At 37.3% G+C, this 20,129-nt stretch overlaps 1 protein-coding gene across 1 annotated transcript; it reads left to right on the plus strand.

Annotated features, from left to right (window-relative positions):
• Positions 1-588: 588 nt before the first annotated feature.
• LOC117290968 (peroxisomal sarcosine oxidase-like) lies at positions 589-12,485 on the plus strand. The gene is made up of 8 exons (XM_033772556.1): positions 589-985; positions 3,691-3,839; positions 5,536-5,743; positions 7,374-7,559; positions 8,870-9,013; positions 10,102-10,260; positions 11,282-11,357; positions 12,278-12,485. The coding sequence occupies exons 1-8, from the start codon at positions 887-889 to the stop codon at positions 12,421-12,423; spliced, it is 1,167 nt and encodes a 388-aa protein (XP_033628447.1). The 5' UTR covers positions 589-886; the 3' UTR covers positions 12,424-12,485.
• Positions 12,486-20,129: the final 7,644 nt, after the last annotated feature.

The raw sequence follows: 20,129 nt of genomic DNA on the forward strand, positions 1-20,129 counted from the left end.
AAACCCCACAGAATTCTGTGGGTTGAACAAGTTATTTTGTTATCAGTTTGCTTTGAAAGTCATGTGTGTTTCTTGCCCTGGAGAAGGACGTTAGTCAGTGACACTGCACTGACGTCCTGGGTAAAAAGCTCCTTTACAATGCGAACACAAATTTTACGAAAACTTTCTTTATTTTTTACTTTTATCTGATTTGAGAAGTTGAAAATCCGTTCATTTATATTCACAGTGTCCCTTCTATACACTTTCAATGAGTTCACAACTAACAATATCCTTGGATGAAATTATTTCTGAAAATAAATCGAAGTTCTGCACAAATAGGGCTAGAGCTGTCCAATGCGATCATATAGGCCTAAACCCGCCGTAATCCTGGAGCAATTTGCTCTATTCATGGAGGTTTTTCTACCTACATTGACCTCCATGCTCTATTATTGACGCAGTATAAAACTCTTTGTGTGACCCTGTTCCAGCACAGACAACTGTATTGGTGTGCATGGGGGGGGGGGGGGGGTGACATCTTTTCATCTGTGACGAATCACTCGGAAAGTGTTAAGTGTAGAACCATCGGACGACGAGGCCGTTTAGATCACAGAGATAAGGACATGGTTACATCTTGGAGGTCGAAAATACCTCCATGGTTTATAATACTATAGATTATTCTTGAAGGACTTTGGCTCCCAAGGGCACTCAGTCACTAGTGCGATAAGTGGAAATATATCACTAAATAACCGATAGGCCTACATTGGACTTATGTTCTTTTGTAGACTATGATGATTAATTCTCAACACAACGGCATTGACAACTTTGTATAGTATATCTCATTACACACAAACGTACGGAGCTTTTTATTTAGGAGCCGGACTCGCAACTCTCATTTATAGCAACGAAGATGGAATATGACTGTATCATTGTGGGTGCCGGTGTTTTGGGTTCAAGTTCTGCTTACCAACTTGCGAAAGATGGTTACAAAGTCCTCCTTTTGGATCAGGTAAGTCTCACACTATGTTTGCGGTTTTCATGCATGCATGTTCGTTTTTTTAGGAATCCCTTGTTTTATAAGCAAAACATCCAAATGCAAAATCACTGCCATAACAAAATTGTGGCTGATCTTTATTGAATTATTGCATGCTACGATACTGAAAGTATTTAATACAATACAATACAAACAATTATTAGAAAACAAACATTATTAGCTAAGATCTGTGATGTTACAGGAATGTACAAAAAAGTGACGTGGCCCAACTATATAATAACAATCAGAATGCTCCATCCATACTTGCTCTTTGCTCCATTTAACTGCCTGTGTTTGTGGCGAGAGAAGGGGGGGGGGCGTTACTAAAGGCAGTGGACACTTTTGGTAATTACTCAAAATAATTATTGCCATAAAACCTTTCTTGGTGACGAGTAATTGGGAGAGGTTGATGGTATAAAACATTGTGAGAAACGGTTCCCTCTGAAGTGCCATAGTTTTCAAGAAAGAAATAATTTTCCACGAATTTGATTTCGTAACCTCCAAGTTTAGAACTTGAGGTCTCGAAATCAACCATCTAAACACACACAACTTCGTGTGACAAGGGTTATTTTTCTTTCATTATTATCTCGCAACTTCGATGACCGATTGAGCTCAAATTTTCACATGTTTGTTATTTTATGCATATGTTGAGATACACCCACTGTGAAGGCTAGTCTTTGACAATTACCAATAGCGTCCACTGCCTTTAATACACTGCAAAAACGTGGGTGTTAAATTGATTCTTCCTTGCATCTATAATGTGACAACACCAACACGATGTTAAAGACACTAGACACTATTGGTAATTGACAAAGTCCAGACTTGGTGTATCTAAACATAATTATGCATAAAATAAGAAATCTGTGAACATTTGAGCTCGATTGGTCGTCGGAGTTGCGAGATAAATATGAAAGTAAAAAACACCCTTGTCATACGAAGTTGTGTGCTTTCATATGCTTGATTTCGAGACTTAGACCTCAAGTTCTAAATCTGAGGTCTCGAAATAAAAATTCGTGGAAAATTACTTCTTTCTCAAAAACTACGTCACTTCAGAGGGAGCCGTTTGTCACAATGTTTTATACTTTCAAACTCTCCCCATAACTCGTTACCGAGTGAGGTTTTATGCTGAAAAATATTTTGAGTAATTACCAATAGTGTCCACTGCCTTTAATAATCCCCGTCGTTCGTGAATTAACATCGTGTCGGTGTTGTCACACAATTATAGATACCAAAAGAGAATCAATTTAAAACCCCAGTTTTTGCAGTGTATATATAGTTGTCTTGTGAATCATAATTCTTTATTAGAACATCCCTCCTCTGGTCACAGGGCAGGAGAAGATTCCGTTAAAGGGAAGGTACATATCGTTTGGTAATTGTCAAAGACCAATCTTCTCACTTGGTGTATCCCATCATAACCATAAAATAACAAGCCTGTGAAAACTTGGGCTCAATTGGTCATCGAAGTTGTGAGAAAATGATGAAAGTAAAAACACCCTTGTTGGACGAATTTGTGTGCTTTCAGATAGGAAAAATACTTCTTGCTAGAAGTATTTTATTATTTGAGTGAGAAATTACCTCTTTCTCAAAAACTACGTTACTTCATAGGGAATCGTTTCCCATAATGTGTTATACTATCAACAGCTCTCCAATGCTCGTTACCAATTGCCCGTCAGTTTTTAAGTTAATATTTGTTTTGAGTAATAACCAAACGTGTACCTTCCCTTTAACGCCAATTTGCTGCCCGAACATTTTTAGTGGAAAACACAATAATAGAGCTACAACGTTGGAACTCAGTGATGTGGAAGCGAAGGCTGGCCTATACAGAACTAACAAGAGACTCCGCCAAAGATTAGAGAGCTCGAAGGCCACAAGATATCTGGAGCTGGGGGCTAAAACGTGAAATTAAGCTTACGTGAAATGTGCACTGTACACCATTTCAGCAAGCATTGACAAATTGCTGTGCAAATAATGACCATTGTAATCAATGAATAATATTGATCATAGCAAGGACGTGCAAACAAAACACATGAATTAGGCCTATTGATAAAAAGAACATTATTTTTGCTTTCTGTTGAAGATGACACATTTGGTAATTACTAATATTGTCAAAAACCAGTATCCAAATAACTGCTTCAGGTCTGCAGTCTTTGTTTTGAGTGAGAATTTACCTCTTTTTCCAAAAAGTACGATTCGTTTTCTCTTTAATTTGTGTTTGTAGATGGCACCAGAATAGTGTTTCTGGTACCTGTAATGTATACGGCGTTAAAGGCAATGGACACTATTATTAATTATCAAAGACCAGTCTTCTCACGTGGTGTATCTCAACATAAAATAACAAACCTGTGAAAATTTGAGCTCGATTGGTCATCGGAGTTGCGAGATAATTATGAAAGAAAAAACACCCTCTTTGTCACACGAAGTTGTGTGCTTTCAGATGCTTGATTTCGAAACCTCAAATTCTAAACTTGAGGTCTCGAAATCAATTCGTGGAAAATTACTTCTTTCTCGAATACTACATTACTTCAGAGGGAGCCATTTCTCACAATGTTTTATACTATCAAGTTCTCCCCATTACTCGTTACCAAGTAAGGTTTTCTGCTGACAAATATTTTGAGTAATTACCAATAGTGTCCAATGCCTTTAATTAACGAAGTGTTTCATTTGATTTATTTTATGTACAGTACTCGTTACCTCACAGCCGAGGTAGTTCACACGGAGCTGTTCGCATCCTACGCTATCCCTATTCAGACTACCGGCACCAGACTACTATGCCAGAACAACACCAAATGTGGTATCAACTGGAGAAAGAAGCCTCTACTGTTTTGACCCAGTAGGTTTTTAAACAAATTGTTTTAACGGCAAAGTACAGTAGATAACATTGTGTTACAGCAAACTTCACACATTGGTACCCCACCATGCAATTAATAGTACCTAAAACAACAAACGGTATTATTTTATTTAAAGACAGTGTACACTACTGGTAATTGTCAAAGATCAGTCTTCTCACTTGGTGTATCTCAACATATGCATAAAATAACAAACATGTGAAAATTTGAGCTCGATCGGTCGTCGGAGTTGCAAGATAACTATGAAAGAAAAAACACCCTTGTCACACGAAGTTGTGTGCGTTTAGATGGTTGATTTCGAGACCTCAAGTTCTAAATTTGAGGTCTCGAAATCAAATTCGTGGGAAATTACTCCTTTCTCCAAAGGTAGGTCACTTCAGAGGGAGCTGTTTCTCACAATGTTGTATACCACCAACCTCTCCCCATTACTCGTTACCAAGTAAGGTTTTATGCCAATAATTATTTTGAGTAATTACCAATAGTGTCCACTGCCTTTAAGGCACTGGACACTAATTGGTAATTACTCAAAATAATAAATAGAAAAAGCAGTGGAGAGCTGTTGATAGTATAAAAATATTGTACGAAATGGCTCCCTCTGAAGTAACATAGTTTTCGAGAAAGAGGTAGTTTCTCACTTAAATAATTAGTAACAGACCTGAGCTGAAGCCTTTTTATATTATGCGTCTGAAAGCACTGTGCAACAAGTGTGTTTTTCTTTCATTCTTGCAACTTCGATGACCAATATTGGGCCCAAATGTTCACAGGTGTGTTATTTGATGCATATGTGGGGATACACCAAGTGAGAATACTGGTATTGTCTATTACCAAAGGTGTCCAGCGCCCAGGGCAACTCTTTGGAAATGAATGTTATTAACTACCTACATTATTGTTATTTTAAACAATAAAACCCATGACCTTTGTAATTCTATATAGCAGTGTCTTACCAGCTGGAGTCGATTTCACAAAGAGTTAGGACTCGTCTTATCTCGAGTTAGGACGAGTAACTCGTCCTAACTTAGGATTAGTCTTAAGGTCTGCATGCTAAACAGTGCATGGTTGGGACTCGTCCTAAGTCCTAAGATTAGTCTTAAGTTAGGAAGAGTTTTGTGAAATCGACGGTATCCAGACCAACCGAGAACACCCGGTAGCTAGAGCATAGAGGAAGGAGAGGCAGTTCAATTTGAATGGCCCTTTTCGAAACCACGACTTCGGCTCCGAGCCGGCGGCTCAAGCTATACAATCCCGGCCATATCTCGTTGGGCCCCCGTGCCCCTTTTTAACTTGGTTCTCATTGGTGCACGGTTTCTGCATTCCAGTCAACATTGAGCGGGGGAGGGGGAATGTTATTGTCAGGGGGAAGTGGACAGGGAATAGTTTTTGTAACGTAAGGAACGGGTGGCCCAAAGCATTTTGGCCGGGATTGTAGCCTGGCCCCGCGGTTGTTTTGACATTTTGTGTGTGTTTTGCGTAAGTGCTCAGGGTTTAAGATGAGAGAAAGGAGCCTGATGGCAAATCCAAAGTCGAAGCCGTGGATTAGAAAAGGGCCTATGTTTTATAGCACATGGTGTTACCGCAAACCATGTACATGCACCTCACCATGCAATGCCTCAACGCCTCAACTCCCATAGAGTTCGTTATTAACCTTTTCAAACCAATTTTTCATTTGCATTGTCCCCTCAGCAAAACACCGAGTGCAATAGTAACTCCATCTAGGAACAAAGTTTTCTTGGATAAATTAAAGATCGCCAGGAAATCGGGCATTGCTTGTGAAGACTTAGAAGCGTCTCAATTTGAGGAAAGGTATCCGATGCTTGAGTTCCCCGGTTGTTCTGTTTTTACATACAGTATTCTTATCATCGACGCACACAAAGCTGTGCAATGCTTACAGGTATAGTGTAAACTAACATGTTTTCTTTGTTTGATATGATATGGAGGTTATGATTTATAATTCATTTGTAACTTGAAATCTAGTGTATTGAGAGAGATGGGAAGACCACCCAAACTGTATATATTATTCATAAATACCTCAGACAGTTTCGCTATTCCTATTGGTGGAGAGCGCGTCACGTGGGTGTGTATAAACCTTTGTTTATGACCGGTAAAAAGTGTTGAAACATGGGCGTGACACGCCTGCTTGCACCTATTGCACCTATAAGACAGTTTTTTTCATTCCTATTGGTCGAGAGCAACGGCCAAGACAGTTGCGCAACATCACGCGATACGCGCGACGCCCACAGCATTCCCTTATAAGGAGTTGTTTACCCGAGGGTGGCGGAGGGCTTTACCATTTCATAGCTGGAGGGGTGTTGTGTTGAAAGAAATCATTTAACAATTACATTTTTTGCATTTATTTAACTTTTTGACCAAAAAGTGATGATGTTTTTGACCGAATGTGAATTTGTGAATGAGAATCTATAATTTACCTTGACTTCGTCTCGGTAAAATTATCAAGAACCAGGCCTCGTTGGGGTTAATCCACGAGTTGAAAACCTCTTCACCACACTGATTCCCTTAATAATAATTAATTGTTCTGTCTTTGTGTTTGTCTTTTGTCCATGTTTCCCTATCTTGTGTTTTTGGAGTTGTCTTGTCGGTTTTTTCTGTTGAGAGAAAAAAAAATGACATAAAGCTATAAACGATAATGGGAGATTAAACTATATCATTTTGTAGAAACCATTCAAAGGTAGCCATTGTTTTGTTGGACGAACGATGTGGTGACAGATTGGGAAATTACAATGTGCAAAGGTATGAGGGACCTTTGGTAATTGTCAAGACCAGTATTATCACCTGGTGTATCCCACCGCGTATACAATAACAACTCTTTGACAATATGGACTCAATAGTCATTGTGGTTGCAAACAAACAATGAAAAAAAAAAAAAAGGAGACAGTTGTACAATTAATTTGTATGCTATCAAATGGCTATTAAAGACACTGGGAGACACTATTGGTAATTGTCAAAGACTAGTCTTCTCACTTGGTGTATATCAACATATTATGCATAAAATAACAAACCTGTGAAAATTTGAGCTCAATTGGTCGTCGATTTGCGAGATAATAATGAAAGAAAAAATACACTTGTCACACAAAGTTGTGTGCGTTTAGATGGTTGACTTCGAGACTTCAAGTTCTAAATCTGAGGTCTCGAAATCAAATTCGTGGAAATTACTCTCCTCGGAAACTATGGCACTTCAGAGGGAGCCGTTTCTCACAGTGTTTAATATAATCAACCTCTCCCCATTTAATACTCGCCACCTGTAAGGTTTTATGCCAATAATTATTTTGAGTGATTACCAATTGTGTCCACTGCCTTTAAAAGGCCTTAGGTGTGTTCTTTTAGTATTTTGAGTGAAAAGGTACCTCTTTTTCAAAACTAACATTACTTCAGACTCAGAGGGAGCCGTTTCTCACAACAGCTCTCCATTGCTCGTTACCAAAAACGTATGCTAACAATTATTTTGAGTAATTTTTACCAATCGTTTCCAGTGACTTGAACACTGATTTTGTTATGTGTTTCAGAATGAATTCGTTAAGAATGGTGGCACCCTCCTTGACGATGAGAAAGTGTTAAAGATTGAACCGGGTCCGATTGTAACTGTCCACACTAACAGAGGTCATCGTTTCAGGTCAAAGGGCATCATCCTTACTCCTGGGCCATGGGCTTCTAAGCTACTTCAACCGCTAGGTATTGATCTACCACTTAAGGTAACCGTGCTTTGCTGTGAATAAGGTTATTATAATCTTCCACTCTTTTTAAGGGTTTGTGTACTTTTTGCAACACAAAACACAGTGTTCATAGACTTGCATTAAACTGACACGGTTTAAAGATAATGATGGCAGAAAGCTTCCCTTAAAATATTACTTGCTTAGCTGCAGTAGTTTTTGTGAAATGATTAAAACAATTCACGAAGATAATTTACTGGTAAAATAATGCTACAAATTAATAGTTTTCGTCTCACGAGACGAACATTATTTTTGTGACATTGATTTACCGTGTAAGTTTAACGGTAATCTGTGGACATTGTGTTTTGTGTTACAAAACGTACCCAAACCCATTAACATGTGTACCACACTAAATAGGCTCCAATATCAACCAATGCTATATGCAAAATGAAAACAAACAAAATCAAAATAATATGTAAGTCTTTTAGCGTCTTGAAATAAACTCAAGTGTTTTATTTGCTCACGATTAAAACCTTGTTTTTCCTTCAAATTGTTAGTGCAGCCTGTACCCAATAAATCGCGCCACCAAGAGTTTGCTTTTATGGAGGGCACTTTTTGGTCACGGAAATAGTCAATAGTCACCGTCTTTTGCAATGTACACATAGTTATACAGCGGTCCACCTTTGACGAACAAAAACGTTTCACTTTATTTCTAAGATGGCGTTTACCTTTGAAAAATTAATCTTAAAATTATTGTTGTTCGCAAAAATGTAATGTTTTTTATATTTTATTTTATTTTATTCACCATTCAAACAGCGCAAGCGCCAATTACAGGATGGATACAAATAATTAACATTTAAAACATTATTCAAACACGTTGTTGAAGTCATCCAAGCACCACAACTTAATTACAGCATAAACAAAACTTTAAAGGCAGCGGGCACTATTGGTAATTACTCAAAATAATTAATAGCGTAAAACCTCACTTGGTAACGAGTAATGGGAGGTTGATAGTATTAAACATGTGTGAGAAACGGCTCCCTCTAAAGTGACGTATTTTTCGAGAAAGATGTAATTTTCCCTTAAATTTGATTTAGAGACCTCAAATTAATTCGAGACCTCAAATTTAGAATTTGAGGTCTCGAAATCAAGCATCTGAAAGCACATAACTTCGTGTGACCAGGGTGTTTTTTCATTCATTTTTATCTCGCAACCTCGACGACCAATTGAGCTCAAGTTTTCACAGGTTTGTTATTTTGTGCATATGTTAAGATACACCAAGTGATAAGACTGGTCTTTGACAATTACCAATAGTGTCCATTGTCTTTAATGTTTGTGTTATTTTGTCACAGGTGTGGCGAGTGAATGTTTGTTATTTCAAAGAGAAGGAGCCTGGTTTATACAGTAACGTCCCCATCAGTCTATGTCATGCTGACGATGGATGCGATGATATATTTCTGTTTTTTCCAAGTAGGGAATTTCCCGGACTCGTAAAAGTAAGTCAATATAGAAACAAATTCAGTAGGGAGCAGCAAACTTGGGGGATTCCATTGTTTTCAAGATGTGCGATGCTAGCTAAGAATATTACGAAGGGCAACGATTTTTAACACTCTACTGTATACAAAATCTCTACAGGAATGTTTTATTAAATGTCGGGTTCCCTGATGCCGAATTCCTTTTTTTGAAATAATCATTTGCGAAAATTTTTCGCCCTCAAATACATTGCCATCGCTTTTTGTCAAACCATATCATTTTATGCCATGGTCAAACACTGCAGTGGTACGTGTCACGCACAACTGTTTGCTAATGAGACTGGTACCCTGTCTCGTGCACTAGTCTTACAGGCCTAATCAATGGTTACTTGCAGTGTGTGTAGTCAAATGCATTATAGGGTGCGTTCGATTCAACCCCCTGGTCGACCCCGACGTATTGACGTATTATTTTTTTGACTAACACGGTCGGCTATTTATGGGAGTCAAATTTTTGACTCCCATAAATGGCCAACCGTGTTAGTTCGCAAAGTAAATGGAAAACCACGCAATTTCGAGGCAAATTTGTGTGGATCATTGTATTCTACTTTTGAATCATCTTTCTAAACCATATGCATTTTATAACAAACGGTTACAAACGCTTTTCAAAGACCAGCTCGACCGATCCAAGGCAACGTGTTCCTTTAAAGTCACTGGACATTTTTGGTAATTGTCGGAGACTAGTATTCTCACTTGGTGTGAGAATAACATAATATTATGCACAAAATAACAAACCTGTGAAAATTTAAACTCAGTTGGTTGTCGAAGTTGTGAGATAATAATGGAAGAAAAATACCCTTGTCACACGAAGTTCTCTTTTCCTGAGGTCTCGAAATCAAATTCGTAGAAAATAACTTCTTTCTCGAAAACTACACTACTTCAGAGGGAGCCGTTTCTCACAATGTCTTATACTATCAACAGATCTACATTGCTTGTTACCGAGTAAGTTGTTTTGCTAAAAATTATTTTAAGTAATTACCAATAGTGTCCACTGCCTTTAAATATAGCGTTGTTTGAGCTTCTGACGTCACAATTGTATATATTATTATCTGCAGGTCAATTTTCACTACCTTTGGGACGAAGTCGACCCTGACGAAAGAGACAAGAGTGTAGGAAAAGTGCAACAAGACATCATAATAATTAAAGAGTTTGTAAAGAAACATCTACCTGGCTTGGAACCTTATCCGTCTGTTATCGAACCCTGCATGTATACGGTAAAGAACGTCGTCTTACATCTTATATAATAAAATCCCAGTCTTACATAGCGCACGTATCCCAACAAGGTACTCAAGGCGCTTAGTATATATATTTTTTATACAGAAATAGAGGTTATTGAAAGTTATGAATCTTAAACAGTTAAAATGTACTCTTTCTTGCGTTGAAGTCACTCTATGTGACATGATGCCACTCGGGCAAATCGTCTTTGCACGACGTGCAGAGGAGAACATCAAAATGCAGTACTGTCAAGCTATTCACATTGTAAAGCTTATCTGCATTTGATATGGCTGTAGTAACACCTTTTTAAAGAGCCAATAAAGGATGATCTCTACATGTCAACTATTACCATGTTATGGCTAAATAGACATCGCAGATACCGGTTAATAACCATTTTACTCTCAAAATTTGCATTTAGTAATAAATATCTCGAGTCAAAAATGCACCCGGCCGCGCGGCTTTTTCAGCCGAGAGTCAAAAACGGCTTATCTATTATAATGACCCTGGACGCCAGTGACGAATTTACCCTATTGGTTTTGAACACAGTTCTCCAGCTTTGGCATTTCCACACCAAATAGCCGCCACTGACGTAACGATTCCTTTGTCGCACGGGTTTGTTTGACCCCAGGTTTTTCAGAAATTTGGCTTGGAGCGTTCTGGAGAAAACCCATTTTTACCATGTTTTAACGTGAGGTAAGAGACTCGTTATATTTTTTATGTTTCCTGGATGGACTCCAGCTGTTAGAAAACTGTAATATCTATATATTTGAGATCATCCTTTATTGGTTGTTTAACAACTTCTGTATTACATGCGTATTGTTGACGATTTGTTCACGAGTTAGGCAGGTGTGTCAGGAGATTCTATCCCCATACGGCGATTTGTACACAAACTTGTGATAGCGCCCTCTTTGGAATCATCCATCTTTAAAACTCATTTTTTAAATATAGTGAACACATTTATGTTTGTTCACTTTTTTCATGTGACTCATATCTCATCTTACTTAACTTGTATGATTTCAGTGTACGCCAAAGGAAGAACTCATTGTAGGTCGCCATCCATTGCACCCAAACATTGCGATAGGTTGTTCTATGTCTGGTAAGTAATGAAGATGTTATTACGTATTTTCTTACCAGGCAGAAGTGCGCAAGACCCCTCTGGTGACGTTATTAGACCTTTCTCATGCTACCTCCATCTTAGTCATGTTCCTCGTCTCGAATAACAATAATGAATGCTAATAATCATTTAATAGCAAATAGGAACCAGAATATTCTGTTCTTCCAGACTCAGTTTTACAATTAGTATCAATGTGGGAAATTTACGATGGCTGCACCATGATAAAGGTCAACAGGCAACAGGCTTATCTCAACATACCAAGTGTTAAACTCTCAAGTCTTCCAGGTGGTATAAAGGCTTTACAGCACCGTTCCATGGGTACATGCTCAATATTGTCAGCACTATGCTGCTATTATAAACCCGAAACCACAATGTATACAATGAGCAAGTTCGAGTACCGACCCGTTGTTGACTACCTGACCAGCAACGCACAATCATGTGCAGTGAAGCACTCGTTCGAACGAGTTATTTGGAAGTCTGATCAACTTTCCGCGCCTTTTCGCTGTAGTGTCACTGTTTCCCCCTCTGCGCTTTAAACACTTTAGAACGGAACATGCTGTTGGGACCAGTGAAGAAACTATGGGCTCGAGGCTGGTTCCAAATGGTCGACCATAGTAGTCAACCAATGGCCGACCGGACTGGGTTCGAGTGCAAATGGTCAACCTTTAGTTAACCATTGTGCACACTCGAACTTGCTCAATATTGCTGTCATTGTCGTTGTCAGTTATCATTCTCAGCGACTACCGCTGTTGTTTAACAAATTCTTTCTCGAAAGTATCTGAACACTTGGTGAGTCTCTACATCTTAAAAAAAAGAATTCTGTGTGTTTTTGCAAAATGCTAATGAGACGTTGTAATCTCGGTTGTTTCATTGTTAATAATTATGATTTCCCTCTGCTACAGGTAAAGGATTCAAAATGGCGCCTTTGGTGGGCAGAGTCTTGGGTGAAATGGCAACTGGAAGACAGCCAAGCTTTGATACCAGCTTAATTGATATAGAACGGTATATCCAAAGCAAAAATACCCCAAGCAAACAAGCTAAGCTTTAAGGCAGTGGACACTATTGGTAATTACTCAACATAATTATCATCATAAAACTTTCTCGATTACGAGTAATGGGGAGAGGTTGATGGTATAAAACATTTTGAGAAACAGCTCCCTCTGAAGTGACGCAGTTTTCGAGAAAGAAGTATTTTTAGACGAATTTGATTTCGAGACCTCAAGTTTAGAATTTGAGGTATCGAAATCAAGCATCAGAAAGCACACAACTTTATGTGACAAGTGTGTTTTTTCTTTCATAATTATCTCGCAAACTCGACGACCGATTGAGCTCAAATTTTCACAGGTTTGTTATTGTATGCATATATTGAGATACACCACGTGAGAAGACTGGTCTTTGACAATTACCAATAGTGTCCACTGTCTTTAATGGGAAATAAATAAAACTTATTCCCCGTTTGTAGTTTATCGCTCAGTGAGCGTTTTATTCATTTTTCTTTTGAATCGATGTCATGCAAATTGTGCAATCGGGTTTTCACTATTTTCTCGTGACCAAGATGGCCAATCGATCTCAAACTTCTACAGGTTTGTCAATGTATGTATGTGATGGATTACATAAAGTGCTTTACACTTACATCAACTGTTTTGTTACCGAAAACAAATTATGTAATGTTCGTTTAAAGAACCATACTTGAGCGAAATTATTTAAATGGGAATGCTATATTTATAATGTGTTTGTCTATCATGTAAATGTTATTTTTACTTGTACATTTCTGAATCGTTCGTAATTATTAATCAACAAAATTATGCCCCAACCACAAGGTTTTAAAAATAACAATATTATATTACTTCTGTCCCCTAAATGACAATACTGTCATCTCCCACCGATTATGTATGTATGTTAAAATTTTGAACGTTTCTCTTACGTTTATGCGTTATCCATTTTGCATAATGTCAGAGTTCACAATGGTTGATCCTGCTGACATCTAAGGAATCTTGTTTAGGGTGTGGCAAACCTATACCTCTTTACGTACCAATACGCTATGTAGGCCTACCTGCACTCAGAAAAAGAATGGTAAAAAAAAGTTATGTTAAATGTGTTAAGTGAAAAAATACTTAACATAAGTAAAAATTAATGAAAAATTTAAACAAAATGTTTGTGTAAATAAAAAACTACTCAAATAGTTAGTAAAACTAATAGTTTACATTACTTAGCAACTTTAAACACATATTATGCAAATTTTACTGAACTGGTTGTAAAAGTTTACATGGTGTTTAGTAAACCACGATATTTTACTCAAGTATTGTGCAAAATACGCAGCGTGTGACTTGTCTGCTGGGGTCGCGCTCTGCAGTACCACAGTGTAACCACACACAACGTAACGAAATGGATCTCATGAAAAAAAAACCTTCTTGAGTGGAACTTCCCTCATTTAGTTGAGACGTTTGAAGGTAAGTACTATAACATATTTCTGTATTGATGTTATTATCTGTAGTGATAGACTATACACGACTCGTTAGCACGAGTTAGCACAGATAAAGGGACAGTTGAACGTCATATTTTGACTGACAACACTTTTGAACAGTGACTTGAATATCACAAATACATACGTAGGTCTGATCAATGGTCCCCGTATTGTGCACATAGTACACGTACAGCATGCATCGTTGAAGACCATTGTACACATGTACATCGCCACTGTGTTAAAGCACCACCACTGCATACAGCCACGGTGCATCAGGCCAATGATTGGGCTAACTTTAATCTCTCATTTGTTCAGAAGAACAATCAAATAACTTTTCAACATTTTGTCTTTACAAGATACTGACAAATGATACAACTGACTTAAAATGCAAATTCTGGGAGAGGGGAATCGCACAAACACATCTACCCTTTGTTTATTTTAACCTGTTAAAGGAATTATTCAAGAAATCTCACCCCCCCCACACAAAAAAAAAGGACGAAAGAAAAAGAACAAAAAGAAAAATCAGATAAAGATCAAGAAAAATCAAAGTTTTCAGGTAGCCTACTGTTATGTGGGATTGCATATATAGCACCAAAATTATCTCTCCTCCTGGGATCCTATCACCTTATTCCAGAACTGCAAGTCTCCATCATTGAACCTTTTGTTGATTTGTTTATTTTTTAAGCCCCTATGTATTTGCTAATTTATTTTATTTTATTTCAATTTGTATTTGTACTTTTTTAAATTTATGTGCATGTACATCATGTACAAATTGTATTGCACATACATTGCAGTACTGGAACGTTGTCTCTATTGATCTATAAGTGTTGTAATATGATAATTAAACCACTATTGATATAAAATAATGGTTTAATCTGACATTGTGTGTACCCCATCCTTAAGACAATCAGATTAAATCATTATTTTACAGCAAAATTGGTTTAATTGTAATATTACAATACTTTAAGTTCATTACAGACAATATACACGTGTCACACAATTTGTACTGCACCCCCATTGAAATTTAACCTATTGTGTTTAATATTATTCCCCTTTATGCAGGAAAACACAAGTTTGGACCAGTATTTGAAAGACATCAACAGGGACACCAGATCGCAACCATGCTGATATTAGGTGGGTCTGCACTGGCTCCACAGCAAGTGTTCGTAATTTTTGAGCAAATGCATTTGAACAGTCATCCCTTGTGAAAGCACTGGATGTGTGTTTCAAAACACATTTTGTCTTCGACTTGAGCTACCAGGAGGAGTGTTCTGGCGTTTGGGAGTTCATTGAATTGGTTGTGTTTGAACTCAAAGGCGGTGTGAAGAGCAGCACTATTCGAGAGTTCAGGGCTTACTGTTCATCTCATGATGCATCTGATTAATGTTGACCATTCCATAAGCATTGTTTTTAAAGAAGTTCTTGCACAAAATGTTTGCAAATACGTATCAAAATCATAAGAGATGTGATAGTTGTGATAGTTTGGATTTATGGAACAACCTTACAGTTTAAATAGGAACTCAAAGGTCAAATTCAAATTTGTATTCAACACCCTTCCAGTTTTGTCAAATTTGTCAAAATGTCAAATTCAACGCCGTTTTGATTGCTTAGCGACAATGAGGATAAACCAATAATTCCCCATACAAATTGTTCAAACCCAAAATTGAATTTTTACCTTGGAGTTCTTCTTTAAGCTGTGTTAGCCTGGAAGTATTTATTCTGACCTTGCCAATTAATGTAATTTGACCATTCCAGAAGCATTGTAGTTAACCCTCTAGTCCCTGCACCGCCCGAGTTTCTGAAAACCAATTTTTCAAGATTCTTGCAGTAAATAACTGGAATCGTAGTTCAATTTTTAAAAGATAGCTTAATATTTATGCACAATTTTTTACCCTTCGGTAATGTTTGTATAAAAGTACAAGCTCCCATTGGGAACAATAATCGGCTCTCGAATATTTTTTTGGAAGGATAAAAGACACAATAGCTTTTCAAGGCTTTAATCTGACTCAATGCTCAAACTAATTAAATGCGAAGGCGTTAGTTTTCGACAATATCAATATTAATGATGAATAAATACAGTTTCCTTTGTGTTTACTAATTGGTATGAGCTAAATTATTTCATCGTCATTAGCTTCGATGAAATAATTTAGCTCATACTAATTAGTAAGCACAAAGGAAACTGTATTTATTCATCATTAATGATTGATGATATTGTCGAAAACTAACGCCTTCGCATTTAATTAGTATGAGCATTGAGCCAGATAAAAGCCTTGAAAAGCTATTGTGTCCATTTTATCCTTACAAAAAAATATTCGAGAGCTGATTATTGTTCCCAATGGGAGCTTGTACTTTTATACAAACATTACCAAAAGGGTAAAAAATTGTGCATAAATATTAAGCTATCTGTTAAAAATTGAACTACGATTCCAGTTGTTTACTGCAAGAATCTTGAAAAATTGGTTTTCAGAAACTCGGGTGGTGCAGTGAAAGTTCTTGCACAAAATGTTTGCAAATACGTATCAAAATCATAAGAGATGTGATAGTTGTGATAGTTTGGATTTATGGAACAACCTTACAGTTTAAATAGGAACTCAAAGGTCAAATTCAAATTTGTATTCAATACCCTTCCAGTTTTTGTCAAATTTGTCAAAATGTCAAATTCAACACCGTTTTGATTGCTTAGCGACAATTAGGATAAACCAATAATTCCCCATACAAATTGTTCAAACCCAAAATTGAATTTGACCTTGGAGTTCTTCTTTAAGCTGTGTTAGCCTGGAAGTATTTATTCTGATCTTGCCAATTAATGTAATTTGACCATTCCAGAAGCATTGTAGTTAAAGAAGTTCTTGCACAAATTGTTTGCAATAAAGTATCAAAATCATAAGAGATGTGATAGTTGTGATAGTTTTGATTTATGGAACAACCTTACAGTTTAAACTGTGTTAGCCTGGAAGTATTTATTCTGACCTTGCCAATTAGGTAGATTTTTTGTAATTTTTTAAATTCACTGAAATTGTTGACTGATTATGAAACATACAGAAAACCCCATTTTGCACATGTGATGTTTTGGATTGTTAATATTATTACCATTAAATTTTTATTAAAAAGTTGTTATCTTGAAATTCATGTTGTAGTCGCCAAGTCTCAGTATTTATGATGTGTCCATTTATTACAGCCCTAAACTCCATGAAATAACACTTTGCTAGTATTCAACACAAGCATTGTGTATATTATTACCAGTTTTAAAGGCACACAGTTTACATTAAAAATCGGTAAAATCTATACTTCAAAATTGAGTAATTATTTTACATGAGTGGATTTATACCCAGCAATTCAGTAAAAAAAAATACCCAATATTGATGTAAAGTTTTACACAACTATTTACATTGTAAAGCGGTAAAGTCTTACGTCACAATTAAGTAATATTTTACATGAGTGGGTTTACCCAACAATTCAGTAAAGAAAACTACCCAATATTTATGTAAACTTTTACACAGCTATTAAGCAAGATATTACCCAACGCCTGTTGGGTAAAGTTTTACCTAATAGTTATGGTGTTCGCCCACTACATCTAAAACAGGTAATATTTTACACAAGTTGTGTAATCTTTCCTCTGTGTGTGGGTGCAGGAATGTTTAAGTCACTTCTGTTTCTGGTTCCGTTTGGTTCAGTTCACCTTATTTTCTGTAGTCAACCCAGGCTAATTTCCGTTGCCAAACTCGTAAGTAGAATATTTCTTCAATGATATTGAAGATTTACTATCACTTATTTCCATTATAAAAAGGTGCTGGTCATTGTAAATTATTCCCTCTGTTGATTTAGGCATTTTGGCGTCATGTGTTTTTGCTTTGTTATACCTATATAATGAAAGAAAAAATTATAACAAATAAACTGCACTTGATTTACGGTTGACCATCAATTATAAACAACTCTTGGCAAACATTGAAAATACAAAATGTCAAACGAATAAACCATAAGGTAGTGGGCCGTGCTAAAGAGACATGATTTATCAAACAAGTTTAGGTCCATGACAAATGAAAAATTACTGAAAGGCAGTGGACACTATTGGTAATTACTCAAAATAATTATTAGCATAAAACTTCACTTGTTAACCAGTAATGGTGACGTAGTTTTCGAGTAAAAAAGAAGTAATTTTCGACGAATTTGATTTCGAGACCTCAAGCCGTGCTCCGGTTCCCTAAACGGAAGCGTTTACCCGCCCGTGCAACCCGACAGAGCCGGGCCCGCTTCCTATCCTGCCTACTTCCTACTGCGTGCGAGGCCGGAGAGCCCTGCCGTACGGAGCGACCCTGGACCGGTGGACCCGACTGCCGACTGGTATTTTTACTTGTTTATAATGCACTTGTTCACCATTTTAATGTAATTTTGATATGTGTACACTTCTGAACTTTTCGTAATTATCGGTTAAAAAATCAGGCCCCTACCTAAAGGTTTTTTGAAAAACTAAAAACACTTTTGCTGTTGAGAGCGGGCGTCAAAGGACAATGCCGCTGACGTCATTTGTGGGAGTTTGCTTTGTTATATATCCACGCTGCAACAAAGCGGCTTTATCTACTTATGACGTTTTGAGAGTGATTACGTAACAGGGCTTTTCGCAAATCTCGCAGAAAAGCTGTGGATAAGGGCATACAAAATGATTGTTTTTTTTACACAATTGAAACCTATTTATAATCATATGACTCGATTTCCTTATTCATCGAAAACATTTTAAGTGGAATTCAGCAAAGTTCACGACTTGACATTTTCGTTCAAGCCGGTCTTTTTAAAGAGACATGATTTATCAAACAAGTTTAGGCCCATGACAAATGAAAAATTACTTTAACAACACAGCGAGTCTTAGTGATAATACAGTGTGGCCAAAACAAGTTATCCTAATAGGCCCATAACTTATGTATTTTATGGGCCTAATTATTTGCATCTAAAGTCTCCATAGGACCAGCGTATTGTTAATGACTTGTTAGGTCGCTGATTGGCTGTTAACAGTGACACATTTCGCGGTTGGTGACGGAAAGGTTATTTTAGCCAGCTTTGAAACAGTGGTTTATTCATTCCGAGGGGCGCAAGTTGACGTCTTCTGCTTCAAAATGACGAACTTGCAACGAAGGCCTACATGTCTTTTGCTGTTGGCGTTTATTGGAGGTAGGTCATTGTTATCTTTTTACTTGAAGTAGGCCTACTCTTTACCAGTTGTGGCGCTGGGTGGTATACACATGCACATGTACATGGGATTCAATTTGTATGCTGCAGCTAACCCGCTCTTGTGCAGGGGTACGCGTGGCATTCATGGGCATAAACGCTCAATTACATTGTCCGATATTTTTTAGAGCTAATCTACGCACATTTTCAGTTGTAAAGATTCAAGTTTTTTGTATAAAGTAGCACAAGTTTGCTACAAGCATAATCTATGGATAATACAGTTTAATAAAGAAATTCATGAATGATATAATGTTCCTCATAGCTTGGAACAAGTTGCCTGTTTTAACTTTCCTGTTCAAGGTTCAACACTTATGTGGCATAAAGGGAATTTATTGTACGTTAGATGGCTTTAGACTTTCTAGCAAATCCATTGTGTGCACATGCTCAGAACTACGTAAACAATAGACCTTATCGCAAATACCAATGCGCAAGCGCAGACTGTTGAATGAGGTGCATTGTGGGATATATTCGAATCAAATTTGGATACCAGCTAGACCACAATGCACCTAATTCCAAGCTTTACGCGCGCGCCCCGGTATTTGCGAAAAGGTCTATGACATTTTGCCTGGTGAGTCTGCTGCCACCAAGCTTTCCAAGTCTCCCATTACCGAAGTTTGTGTACTGCGCACCGCACGTTTATGGACCACACAGAACGTATGAATTATTAGTAATGCCTCAAAGTTTTAATGTCAAGAATTTCACTCCCTCTCACTGTTAGCATTCTGTTTCTTGTATGAACCAACATTACCTGAAAGTCTTTTTAAGTTCTCTGCATCTGACCTAGGAGTCTGAGACTGACTAGGGATCTTGGTTTTAAAAAGGGTCAAACTCCACAGCGGTTCGGCCCATCGGAGAATACCCGAGCGAGAATGACCTTATGACGTCATTTTGCAAATATTAAAATATTAACAACCAGGTCCTAGTGGTAAGTCCACTCTTATGTAACAACTCACCAAACCTGCTACTACAAATGTACTTGAATAAAGAGGTGTGAAGCAGAGCTTGCATCTTTTAAACATGAAAATATAAACAACCAGGTCCCAGTGGTTAGTCCACTCTTATGTAACAAC

This window comes from Asterias rubens, chromosome 5, assembly GCF_902459465.1.
Source record: "Asterias rubens chromosome 5, eAstRub1.3, whole genome shotgun sequence".
In the NCBI taxonomy this organism is placed as follows: Eukaryota; Metazoa; Echinodermata; class Asteroidea; order Forcipulatida; family Asteriidae; genus Asterias; species Asterias rubens.